Source organism: Equus quagga, chromosome 11 (genome assembly GCF_021613505.1).
Source record: "Equus quagga isolate Etosha38 chromosome 11, UCLA_HA_Equagga_1.0, whole genome shotgun sequence".
Lineage (NCBI taxonomy): Eukaryota > Metazoa > Chordata > Mammalia > Perissodactyla > Equidae > Equus > Equus quagga.
In genome coordinates, this window is record NC_060277.1 from 110,743,234 (window position 1) to 110,755,444 (window position 12,211).

A 12,211-nucleotide genomic window follows, 5' to 3' on the forward strand; every position below is an offset into this window, starting at 1 on the left:
TCCATTGAAGTGAAAACTCCCAGGCGCGTTTGCATCCTCCGGCTAAGCCAGTGGGGACGGCGGGGGACACGCCCCGCTGATGCTTGGCTCTCCAATCCCAGTGGGGACCCCTAGGCCTGTTTACACCGCCGGGCTCCTCCCGGGTGGGTGAGGGGCTTGGGCCTGGATCGCCCGCTGCGGTGACGCTTCTCTGGCCCAAGTGATCCTCAATGATGTCCTCTGGGGAAAGGATTCAGCTTTTGAGGTTCTTGACAAGGGCCCCTCCTCCAGACCGCAGCCCCCTAGCCGATCCCTGTCGCTCCCTGGGATGGCGCGCCTGGCTGCCTCGGGCTTGGTGGCTGCAAAGCCGAGCTGCCGCGTCAGGAAGCTAAAAATAGTTCTCCGGGGAGAAACGGGGTCGGCAGGAGGGACGCCCCGGCACGGAGGGGGGGCAGCCGGCGGGGTTTGGGCCTCGAATTCCGGGGGGGCTTGGGCGGGGTGCGCGAAGGGGACTCTGTATGCCCGCCGCCTGCCGCCCGGGTAGTTCTGCGGAAAGACCCTGAGCGTCAGGTCCCAGCGTCGAGGGGCAGCCGAGGGGCAGCCCGGAGCGCTGAGCCACCCGCAACCGGCGCTCTACTCGCCGCCGCTCCGACTTTGCGCGCCGCGGCGAGTTCACGCGTGGCCTGCGCTGCGCGTTCACCCTCGCTCGCCCGGGACGCGGCCCTCGCGGCGCGCTGCTCGTGGCCGGGTCCGGGGCTCCGCGCCTTGCCGACTACCTCCGCCTCTCCTCCTGCCCGGCCGCGGCGCCGCCTTCTCGCAGGTCGCCTACTCCGAGCGGCGGGGGCGCGTGGCCAGGTCCGGGGACCCAGCCCAGAGCCTGCGCGTGGCCGAGCCGTGGGCGCTGACTGTGCCGCAGGCGGCCGGGTGAGACCTGGGGCGGGCGGGCGCGGGCCCGGGCCACGCGGGGTGCCTGTTCCACCCCGGAGAGTGCAAGGAGCGCGGGGCGTGGCCAGGCCGGGCGCGGAGCCACAGCGCCCTCCCAGCGCAGCAGCGCGGGATGGCGAAGTTGAGCGAAAAGTTTGAGGCCAGAGGCAGCGAGGCCGTGGAGTCAGCGTTTGCCCGGCGCTCCAGTTGTCCCTCAGACGCGAGGCTGAGGCCGGGACGAGGCCACTGTAGAGAACGGAGGTGGCACCTCCCCAACAAACCGGCCAGACTGGGTAGGGCCGCTCGCCCTGCCTTCACGCCGCTCGTGGCTCCTGGGCAGCTCGGGGAACTGGCCACGGACCGCGCTGCGTCCGCGCCCACTCGGCGCTGGGCTGAACGAGGCGGCAGCTGGCTGCGGGTCTCGGGCTCAGGCGGTGCGCGCCCCTGGCGTTGCTCCCAAGAGTGCGGTGCGTGCGGGGACCCTGGTCGCTCTGAAGCTCGGGGTAGGGAACCCCGCTGGCTCGGGGCGGCGATGGCTCACCCCGAGCTTCATACCTCGCGATGTCCGCTCGAGTTCTGGGATGTTTATGCAACTGGACTCCCCTCCCCCTGGCAGCCCCCGGGGGGCTGAGGAGCTGGTTTGATCCAGAGAGCTACGGGGCTCACCCTCTGGCCAGAACTTGAGACCCCGTCAGGAAACCCCCCCAGGAAAAGACCCTTCGCCTATGGAGGTGGGGGCTCAGTTCTAGGACGGGAGCGCCCTTGATGGCCTAGGCTCTCTGGACCTCTCGGAAAACTAGGCGATGCTGGAGCGCGCGCTCCCCGAGGATCTAGTTGGGCGTCCGCCACCTCAGGGGCCGCTCCGGATTCCTCCAGCGCTGTCTCCTCTCCCTCAGATCCAGCAGCTGCAGGGAATGACGCGGATGCCCCCACTGCCCCGGCTTCAGGCGGGGAGGGCGAGCCCCACAGCCAGCACCGTGACGCCCGCCTGGGCAGCATCGATAAGGAACTGAAGGCAGGAGACGCCGGCGCGGGCAGCGCCCCGACAGCGCTGGGGACCCCCTGGCAGCGGGAGCCGCGGGTCGAGGTTATGGATCCAGGTTTGTCGGGGCCTGGCGGGGAAGGGCTGTAGGGGGATCCTTTCTCTCCCTCGCCAGGAAGGATGGCCAGAGTCAGCTGGACAAAAGAAAGGGGCTGGAGATGCTCCAGAGAAACACTTTCCTGACGAGGCCAGAAGCTAGTCGGGCCTGAGCCAAGGACCCGGCTGTCAAGGGCGTGGTGCTCCACCCTGGAGCTCCCCATTGGAGGCTGCTGCCTCTGACCAGGCTCTGTTGGGTCAATTACCAGGGGATTTCTGGCACCACATTCCATCCCAGTGCCCCTGTTGTGATCCGCAGCCCCCTAGTGGCCGGTTGGACGCGGCCTTTTCGGGTTTGTTTTTACAGCGAGGGGAACCCAGCGCCAGCTCCCACGGCCCTGCCACGTGCTGGTGCTGCTGAACCCGTGCGGGGGCAAGGGCAAGGCCCTGGAGCTCTTCCGGAGCCACGTGCAGCCCCTGCTGGCCCAGGAGGATGTCTCCTTCAAGCTGTTGCTCACTGGTGAGTGCCTCTCTGAGGGGGTGCAGGGAGCATCCCCTGCCAGGGACCCCCCAGCCCTGATAGCCACCCTGTCAGCAGAGCGGCGGAACCACGCCCGCGAGCTGGTTCGGGCAGAGGAGCTGGGACACTGGGACGCGCTGGTGGTCATGTCTGGAGATGGGTTGATGCATGAGGTGAGGCCTGCACCAGGAGGCTGGGCGTAGGTGGGGGATGGGGTGCTTCCCAGGCTGAGGCCACCCTTGCTCCAACAGGTGGTGAACGGGCTCATGGAGCGGCCTGACTGGGAGACCGCCATCCAGAAGCCCCTGTGCAGCCTCCCAGCTGGCTCTGGCAATGCTCTGGCAGCTTCTGTGAACCATTATGCCGGGTGAGAGCCCAGGGCCAAAGTGGGCCTCAGTTTCCCCTCAGTGCTACCCTACTGCCCGGTTTTCTAAGTCCCATATGCTGGGGTAACTTCCATTCCCCCTTCTCTGGAGCCTTGACCCTCAGTTCTGGGGCCCTCTCTTGGTGACTCCAGCTGGCTGCCTCCACCTGCTCCATCTGTCTTTCTTGCCAGCTCCCTAGGGACCCAGTGTCACATTGCCTGCCCCAACTCCCCAGGAGAAGGAAGGGGAGGATGAGCCAGGGCTCCTGCCCTGCCCCTTCTGACCATTTTCCCCTGCAGCTTTGAGCAGGTGACTGATGAAGACCTGCTGACCAACTGCACGCTGCTGCTGTGCCGCCGGCTGTTGGCGCCCATGAACCTGCTGTCACTGCAAACAGCCTCCGGGCTGCGTCTCTTCTCCGTGCTCAGCCTGGCGTGGGGCTTCATTGCTGATGTGGATCTGGAGAGTGAGAAGTTTCGGTGCCTGGGGGAGGTGCGCTTCACTCTGGGCACCTTCCTGCGCCTGGCAGCCCTACGCATCTACAGGGGCCAACTGGCCTACCTCCCCGTAGAAAGGGTGGTCTCCAAGATGCCCACCTCCCCGGCTCTGGACCGGCAGAACCAGCAGGGCCCTGTGGATGCCCACCTTGTGCCCTTGGAGGAGCCAGTGCCCTCCCACTGGACCGTGGTGCCAGAGCAGGACTTTGTGCTGGTGCTGGTGCTGCTGCACTCACATCTGGGCAGCGAGATGTTTGCTGCACCCATGGGCCGCTGTGAGGCCGGCACTATGCACCTGTTCTACATACGGGCAGGCGTGTCTCGGGCCATGCTGCTGCGCATCTTCCTGGCCATGCAGAACGGCAGGCACATGGAGTATGACTGTCCCTACTTGGTGTATGTGCCTGTGGTTGCCTTCCGCCTGGAGCCAAAGGATGGTAAGGGTGTGATTACTGTGGACGGGGAGTTGATGGCCAGTGAGGCTGTGCAGGGCCAGGTGCACCCAAACTACTTCTGGATGGTGAGTGGCTGCATGGAGCCCCCACCCTCTCTGGAGCCACAACCCTCGCCCAGCCGTAAGCCCGAGTAGAGGCCACCTCCAGAAGAGCCCTTATGACTCCAAAGGCCTTGCCATGCCTCAGTCTGTCTATTCAGTCCACTCTGAGCCTCAGGGTCTCCCCTCCTCCCCCAGGACTGGACAGCCTGTCCACAGCTCATGTGGGGAGAGGAGGAGGAGTCCTGGAGAAGGGTGGGAAGGTGGAGGCTGTGCTTTGGAGGGACAGGCTCTGCCCAACAAAGGCCAGAATGAGGCCCTGGGCCAGGAGCCCAGCTGGTGGAATTCCTTTGCCTATGGAAGCCCCACCTCATTAATCAAATCCAAATAAAGTGACACTCCCAGCCTGATGGTCTTATCCTAGGTGTTGGGGAGGGAGTGGAATCTTGCTCCTGCCAGGGCTCCAACTCTTAGCATTAGTGTTGCCCAATGGTGCCTCCTGGATTGGGCAACACGTGGTACTGGCCCCTGGAAATAGTCATTTTGGTGGTGGGCACAGGACCAGAGCTGGTCCAGGCTTCTTTGCAGTGGGTGGGGCCCTGCCCAGCGATTATACCACCTTCAGCCTGGAAGCCAGGAAGCTCAGCCAACTGCCTCATCCCACACCTGGGAAAACTGACGCTTGCAGCTAGTATGTCTTACCTAGGGCCACACAGCCAGTCTCGGCAAAAAGGGGAAACGTCTCTGAGTTAGAGGCATTGGGGAAATTGGCAAGGAGCAGGCAGGCAGTTGTACCCTTTTTAAAAGGAGTCTACTATCGTTCCAGCAAAGGCTCTAGGGCTCCCCCAGTCTCCCCTGGCCGCCTCTGCCCTACTCCACCCCATCCTTGTTTGGAAGTGTTGGGCAAGAGTTAAAAGGAAGCAGCAAGGAGGGGCAGATGCCAATCGCCCAAACTGGGCAACTGCTTTGGCTTAAAGCCTAGGCCAGGTGCTGCGATGTCAGCTCTCCCAGCATTTGGAAGGAGCAGAACTGGTTGAACTGGTCCAACACAGGTCCCTGGAGACCACAGCTGCTGCTGGCAGACAGTGCTAAAAATGGGCTCTTGAAGAACGGAACAGTCCTGCCCAGAGGCAAGAGCACCCACCGATCCACCGAACTTCTAGATCCTGATCTCGCAGCCCCGCAAATCCTGACTGCAAATGCAGAAGGCATGGCAGCAGCCTGGGTAGGGGGAAGGTGCTGCTGCCGTGAGCCTTCTGGGGCAGTGGGGGAGTCTTTCCTTCCCCTGGGGAGGGGTGTGTGAGGTGCCCCAGAGGGGAAGAAAGGCGACAGAGCCCAGATGAATGGCAGAGGCAGGTTTAATGGTGCCACCTTGTCTTTTTTGTACACTGTGAATGAGCCAAACAGAAAAAAATGCAAGTAAAAAAAAAGTTTTAATCACACAGCACTTTATACAGATATCTTAAGCAGTAGGCATTCACATCTCCACATGAACAACGCACTGGGAAGCACAGCCCCACCAGTCACTCTGGATGTTTCTCAAACAAGATACCGACTCTGGGCTCCAAAAGCCACGGCCCGTGGTCCGGCTCCGTCCTTCCTGCAGCTGCTGCCCGCTGGGTGATTATGGCACAGCACAGGTGTGGAGCCAGCTTAAGGCGGACAAGACGCATCATGCTTTGGCTTCTTTTTTTTTTTTTGTCTTTTTTTTCTAATAAGAGTTAATATCTTTGCTTTTGAGATTTATTTTCTTTCAACCTTAAATATTACATACATACACCAAAAATTACATAGCTGCAATGTGCTCAATAGCATCCTCTTAACCTGGAGCTTCACATTATCAAAAGCTTAGAAAACTTGTAAACCTCTGGGCCTGTCTCTGCGAGGGAGGAGAACCCTGCCGCTGCCATTCTCTCCCCAGATCGAGCCTACAGTGTGTAAGCGAAGGGCTGACAGGAGGGCTGGCTGGCTGGCTCTGTGTTCAGTGAGCTACTGCCACCTCCTGGTGTTAGCATTTGATAGTGGGAGGTGCAAAGTCTGCGGGAGAGGCCCCAGCACTTGCCCTGGCCTTGTTTGTGCTGCTGCTGCCGCCGCTCCAGCCTTCTGGGGCCCTGGGATGGGGCTGAGCAGGGAGCAGACATCGGCTTCTTCAGTCCAAGCAGGCGAGGCCTTATGGCCAGAACTGCTGATCCCCAGCCACCTGGGACAGAAGAGCAAGGCACCTACAGCTGTTTCTTCCCCAGCAGCTCCCTGGTCCTCACTCCATGTTAGTGTGTGAGGGCCACCACCTCTCCTGGGTGTCACGCTGAACCCAGCCTGGTCCCAACCTCTCTTAGAGAGCAAGTTCAACAGGCCTGAGGGCTATACTGTGGTAAATGGGCCAGAGGAGAGCCAGGAGTCAGTGATAGCAGCCGCAACTCCCAAGGGAGACTGGTGATGCTGGGGGACGAGGGAGGATCTGGTAGTGGTGGCAGCAGGAGGGCCTGGGACACAGGGAAGCTGCAGAGGAACTGAAGAGGTTGAAAGGGACTAGGGGAATTGCTAGAGCAACCCACACTTCATGCAAGGCACATCCACTCGTCCTGCTGACCTGCACAGCACTGGGCCCAAGGGAGGCCCTGTGTCAGCCCTAGGAAGACCCCGCCTCCGACCTGAGATGGAGATGGCAAGGGAGGAAGTGCCGGGACATTCTGCCTGGGGTGACAAGTGGAAAATCAGCAACAAGGTTCAGATTTTCTTTGCCACAGGGGACCTGCCTGTTGAAAGACTGCTTCAAAATAGAAATGGCAGCATCTCAAGAAAACTTCTTGCACTTCAGCATCAAACTCACCTTGGGAAAAAGAGGGCCATGGGGGGCTGGCACTGGGGACAGAGGAGAAAATGGGAAGAGGGCAGATTCCAGGGGAGGGAGTGAGCAGGCAGCAGCTGGCCTCTCCCCACTGTGATGCTCCTTCCTTGAGGGCTGGCAGCTACTTGTCCTCTGTGCTCTCAGGCATGCCCGCCTCCATCAGAGCGGCCCGGAACTGCATCAGGACACCCCGAATGCTCTTGATGAAACCCTTAGAAAGTGGAAAGAGGGGGAAGCCGATGTCAGGGTAGCCACTCTTCTCAGGCAAGAAGCTCCGGTAGCTCTTTCTCCGCTTCTTTGGTTTGACACTGGGCGGCACCGAGGTGTCAGGCGCTGCCTCCGAAGTCTGGTCTGTGTGGTCCCTGCTAGCTGAGGCCGGGCCCTGGGCGCCGCCCTCCGAGTCTGAGCCCTGAGAGGCCTCTCCAGGAGCCAGCCCTCCATCCTCAGGTTCTTCTCGGCCAAAGTCTGAGAGCTCGGTCACAGCAGGCGGCTCTGGAGAGCCGCTGTCCTTGGAGACCCCATTGGGCAGCGTCTGGGCCCTCTCTAGCAGGGCATGGGTTTCCAGCCAGGACTCGATGCGGTTCACCAGCCGCCAGCCACCAGTACTGAAGTGCTGCCGGATCTCTTGCTCAAAGACCTCAGGGGGCCGCCGCACCAACTGGGTCATGGACTGCACCACACGGATCAGCGCCATCTCATTGTAGCAGCGACTGTTCTCATAGCCCTCTTGTAGGCCCCGGTCACTGTCAAAGCCGGCTTCATTGTAGTACGGTTCATTCACCAGGATTAGACCTGTGGGGCAGAAGCCCATTAGGGCAGGCCTGATCTCAACCCCAGAGGGGACAGCCAGAGCTACAGGCAGGAGGTGGGGGACGGAAAGGCCTGGAGGGAACCTCAGGCCAGAGTCACTGTGCCTTCCAGCAGTCCTCCCCACCCCCCTCACCCCCGCCCATGGTACCTTGGATGGAGATGAGCACCTGGAGAAGGCTGGACTTGCTCGTCCACCTCTCTGTCCCCTGAAACACACACACAGCATGATCAGCTCTGTTCCAGACACCCCCTGGACTGGCTCCCCCCACATCCCGACTGGGTGCTGGCACTGTGCTCACCTTTCCAATCCAGGTGCCCAGGAGGCTGACACACACCTTTCCATTGTCATACAGATTGGGGTTCAGGCGGCCACTGCACTGGGAGAGGTAGCAAAAGTGGGGGGGCACAGCTGGGTAGATGTTGGGGAGCTGGATGTCAAACAGGTAGAGGCCATCCTCATAGGGGGTGCGAGTGGGGCCCTTAATTAGGGCCGAGAAGAGGTCCTAGAGGGAGGAAAGGCTGAGGTTGGTGGGGGGCTTCAGCACGTGTTGTCTGGGTTTGCTCTTTTCCAGAGTGCTGTGTGGACTGAGTAGCGGAAGAGCAGCTCCCTGGGACTCCGGACACCACCAGCAGCAGAGAAGCTCAACGCAAATATCTCTGTGCAGACCTACTTGGCATCTTTTAACTCCTGGTATAAAAGGAATTTTCCAACCCAGTTTCTATTTTACCAGGTTTTTTTCTTCATAAATCATTACTTTTAAGTTTTATTCCTCAAAACACCTGCCCTGACCCCTACCCCAGCACGGCAAGCAACAATTGTAACCGACGAGAAGATGAAAGTACATTTCAGGATGGCAAGGCTGAACTTGCTTTTAGAGAACCAGAGGGACAAGGGCATTTGAACTCCAGGAGAAAGTGCTGGGAGACCACCAAAGAAACTCACGTCACTGAGTTATCATGGAGACTCTTTAGACATCAGAAATCTGTGTGTGCGTCGGGGTGGGGCATGGTATCAGTTGCCACGGCCATGCGCATGGGGGTGAGGGATGAGCTAGGAAAACGGTGAGGGCAAAGCACTAACGGGAACGACAGAATTCTCTCGTGTCTGTTTTTATTGGTGCCACCCTTTGGGCCTCAAGATAACGCACGACTTCCTTTTCCTTCTGCATGAGATTTGGAAAAGACACTACAAAACAAAAAATACTGTTCCCTGCTTCCCTCAGCAGAGCTGAGATGGGTTGGAATTTTCAAAAGAAATTTCACTAAAACCCAAGAAAAACCAAAAGTATTATTAAGAACTTTGAGCAACACCGACCCTATATGAGCTGCCAGCCCTGCCCTGTGGTCTCTGGCCTGCTGTAGGCCCATCTGAACAGTGCCCCTCTTCCTCCAGGGCTGGGCTAGAGCTGGGGGCTCAGTCACACACAAATTCAGTATCTTGCATGGTGCCTGGCACATGGCAGGGGCCCAGTAAAGGTTTGTTGAATAAATATGGTGGCAGATGGAATGGGCTTGCCCGTTCCTGGAACAAAGAGGGGCTCACACGGCCTCCGGCAGCTTGACTTAAAAACTGGGCCTGGGCCATGAAAAGAGAAGTGGAAAATGGAGTGTGACATGGCCACATGAGGGAAACTTTTTTTGTAGCTAAAAAGGGACAACTAGATCAATATGAATCAACATGGGTAGGTCTCAAAAGTTACCCTATTGAGTGAAAATAGCAAATTACATACATGAATATAAAATACTACGTGTTTGTGGTGATGCATAAGAACATAAAAATATATACAAAAAGGTCATCTGGAAGGAGACCCACGAAACTCCTAAAGTCATAACCTCTGTGGGCTGGGTGAGGATTGGTCAAGGCAACTTTAGTTTTTTCTACAATGTTCTAATTTTTCAAAAAGAAGAGTAGGGGCCAGCCTCATGGCCAAGTGGTTAAGTTCGTGCCCTTCGCTTTGGCGGCACAGGTTTTCACCAGGGTGGATCCCAGGCGCGGACCTAGCACCACTCATCATGCCATGCTGAGGCAGCATCCCACACAGCAGAACTAGAAGGACCTGCAACTAGAAAATGCCACTATGTACTGGGGGGCTTTGGGGAGAAGAGGAAAAAAAAAAGACTGGCAACAGATGTTAGCTCAGGGCCAATCTTTAAAACAAAAAAAAAAGAAGAAGAAGGGTAGACTCAGGTAATAATTGTATAATTTAAAACTAACTTTTAAAAGGAGGAGGAAAGAACTAACCATCTGGCCTAGACATGTGGAGGACTCTTGCTCCTCACCTGACTGAGCCTCTTTCCTGCCTTGTAAGGAGTGTGGGCGGCCTCCCTCAGGTGCTACTCAGTCCTGAGGTTCAGGAGCCCAGGGCTGGCAGCCTCTCGGGCACTGAGCACCCACACAGCACATCTGCCCCTGTCCATGCCAAGCCCACGCCAGGCTACTTGCCATTCTATCCTCAAAAGTCTTGACCATGATGCCATCGGGCAGCGAGGTAGCCAACAGTGCCATCTCCTTCCGCACTGTGCTGAAGAACTTCTTGGCTTCTGGAGGCTGGAACTCAATTTTCTTGAAAGAGTGATTTGCTAGAGGGGGAAGAGAATGGTCAACCCCTAATGGTGAGGCCCTGGGAGCTCCATCTGGAAATGCAGCTGCCACCCTTGGGAAACTTGGGAGGGAGCAGCTGCTGGGTGCTCCCCAGATGGGTGAATAAGCCCACATTTCCCACCCATCTCTCCTAGCATCAGGACTGGTGACCACACCAGGGAAATGGTTTCCTCCTGCCAGGTGGCAGCTAGGGGCGGGGAGCAGGTAGCACCTGGCCTTCAGATCTGTTAACACAATGAGGGCTAACTCACAGGGCGCAAACTCTAGCACGGAGAAGACCTCGCCCTTGGCGCTGGTGAAGGTGACTCCGGGCTTGCCGCCGCATTGCTGGCAGAGCACTGGGGTCTCGCTGGGCCACTCAGCCTTCACTGGTGACTGCCCCTCGGGCTTGTCCTCCTTGCGCTCAGTGTCTGGCATTGCCTCCATCTTCTCCTCCTCTGCAATGGCCACGTTGTCTAGGGTCTTCTTGAGGTTTTCCTGCAGCTTCTTGATGTCATCCAGAAACTTCTTCTCCCGAGTTGGTTTCTCGGGTTCTACGGTGGGGGAGGTGGGGGAGCCTGTCAGAAGTTGCTCCACGGTCATGTTCTTGAGGCTCTCCAGGATCTTGATGGCCTCTTTCAACTCCCGGAAGCTCTTTGGGGGCCCGTCCTTGCCGGCCTTCTCCATCAGCCCAGCCACAGGGGCGGCCATGGCCACAGCCCCCTGAATGGCGGCTGTGGCAGCCTCTTCACTGATCACCACCCCCTTGTCCTCCTCAGGGGCCATCGGCTGCTCAGTAGGTGGGATGGGAGGCTCCTCTATCTTGGGGTGTTCGTCCTCCACCAGCCCATTGTCTGTCTCCCAGCTGTCACTGTCGTCTTCCCACTCATCCGAGGAGGCCCCACTTGTGCTGCCTTCTACTGAGTCGTAGTCTGACTCCTCGATCTCAGACTCAATGTTGTACAAGTGCTGGGGGCAGATGGGCGCAGGCAACTCAGAAGAGCTCTCCTAGGCTCCAGGGACCCCAACCCCCAGAGCTGATGGTGACTGGGCACACCGAGGCCTCAGCAGTCCCACTCCACCCTTCCCCTTTCCTGTTCTAGACTCTACACTTGGACCACTCAGTGCTAGGTGCTGCCTAGGTGTCTGAGAGGTGCCTTCACCTGCCCCACTCTCCCTCAGCAGGACCCGAAGTCCCAGCTTCCCGTCCTTGTGTGCACTTGGTCAGGTCAGCATTTGCCCCTGGCGGCAAGCCTAGCCCCACCTCCAGAAGACTCAGGTCAGCGGCCTTTGTGGGGCTGCACGGGGAGCTGGGAACATGCAATAGGAGGGGGAGGTTTGGGAGAGCTGGCCTGTGTCACATCCTTTTTCTGTGTCCCTGGAACAGCTGGCCAGACGAGGGGGTGAGCCACTCCCTTCCCCACCCTATGAAGGTACCAGGAGAGGGGAGCTGGGGTGTGCAAATTGGCTCAAACAAGGGGACAAAGGAATGATACCAAGAACAGCCTTGCTGCTCAGAACCCACCAGCTGGGACAGGGGCCAGCTCGTCTCCTTTCTCTTCCTGATCTGTGAAAGTTTTCCTAGAAATGTTGGTGGGAGACGCCCTATCTCCTACAGAAAGTAATCTGAGTTTTCTTAGCATAGTGAGATGGGGATCCAGGCAAATCCAGGAGGCTTGTGAAAACCTCCACACACCTGGCAATCCGCAGAGGCTGCCAGGCAGGGCGAGACTATGGGCCAGCTGTGGGCTGCCTCTCTGTTCTCCTGACTCCTTCACCCTGGGGCCTTGCGTGTAATACTGCCCTTCCTCTCAAGCTTTCCCCGAAACCCTAATACCCAAAAGAGGACTCCCTTGCCAGGAAGATCCGAGAACCTGTCTTCCTGTTCCTTGAGGAGGGACAGGAGACAGGCCATCGCTCCCAGCCCAGCCGCCGCAGTTGCAAGCCAAGTTGTTTGGGTCTTGGCAGGCTCTTACCTGGGGCAGGATAATAGTCTTTGAGTTGTCAGCCCACACCACCTCCACCTTGCTGCTGACGTCCACACGGGCCACCTGGCCCACCGAGGGCTGCAGGGCAAATGGGACAGGGTCAAGGGCGCAGCTCTCCAGGACAGGCA

General features: G+C 58.6%; 2 protein-coding genes across 3 annotated transcripts in view; one reads left to right on the forward strand and one right to left on the reverse strand.

Annotated features, from left to right (window-relative positions):
• The first annotated feature begins 960 nt into the window (after positions 1 to 960).
• On the forward strand, positions 961 to 4,263 carry SPHK1 (sphingosine kinase 1). Its single transcript, XM_046677894.1, has 6 exons — positions 961 to 1,406; positions 1,800 to 2,003; positions 2,349 to 2,501; positions 2,580 to 2,674; positions 2,753 to 2,868; positions 3,166 to 4,263. The coding sequence occupies exons 1-6, from the start codon at positions 1,037 to 1,039 to the stop codon at positions 3,950 to 3,952; spliced, it is 1,725 nt and encodes a 574-aa protein (XP_046533850.1). The 5' UTR covers positions 961 to 1,036; the 3' UTR covers positions 3,953 to 4,263.
• Positions 4,264 to 5,196: 933 nt separating this feature from the next.
• The window catches only part of UBE2O (ubiquitin conjugating enzyme E2 O), a 65,101-nt gene continuing 58,086 nt past the window's right edge, over positions 5,197 to 12,211 (reverse strand). For both annotated transcript variants that reach the window (XM_046677892.1, XM_046677893.1), the window contains exons 13-18: positions 12,072 to 12,161; positions 10,368 to 11,064; positions 9,958 to 10,094; positions 7,814 to 8,017; positions 7,663 to 7,720; positions 5,197 to 7,496 (exon numbers count right to left, since the gene is read on the reverse strand). In XM_046677892.1, the coding sequence (XP_046533848.1) occupies positions 6,826 to 7,496; positions 7,663 to 7,720; positions 7,814 to 8,017; positions 9,958 to 10,094; positions 10,368 to 11,064; positions 12,072 to 12,161 (1,857 nt within the window). In that variant the 3' untranslated portion in view covers positions 5,197 to 6,825. The remainder of the gene's footprint in view (positions 7,497 to 7,662; positions 7,721 to 7,813; positions 8,018 to 9,957; positions 10,095 to 10,367; positions 11,065 to 12,071; positions 12,162 to 12,211) is intronic.

What these genes read in the sequence shown, in the direction of transcription:
- SPHK1 (XM_046677894.1), top strand. Translation starts at nt 1,037, where the DNA reads ATGGCGAAGTTGAGCGAAAAGTTTGAGGCCAGAGGCAGCGAGGCCGTG. An exon ending in GGTCGAGGTTATGGATCCAG is followed by an intron (nt 2,004 to 2,348) that starts GTTTGTCGGGGC and finishes TTGTTTTTACAG; the next exon opens with CGAGGGGAACCCAGCGCCAG. An exon ending in CTTCAAGCTGTTGCTCACTG is followed by an intron (nt 2,502 to 2,579) that starts GTGAGTGCCTCT and finishes CCCTGTCAGCAG; the next exon opens with AGCGGCGGAACCACGCCCGC.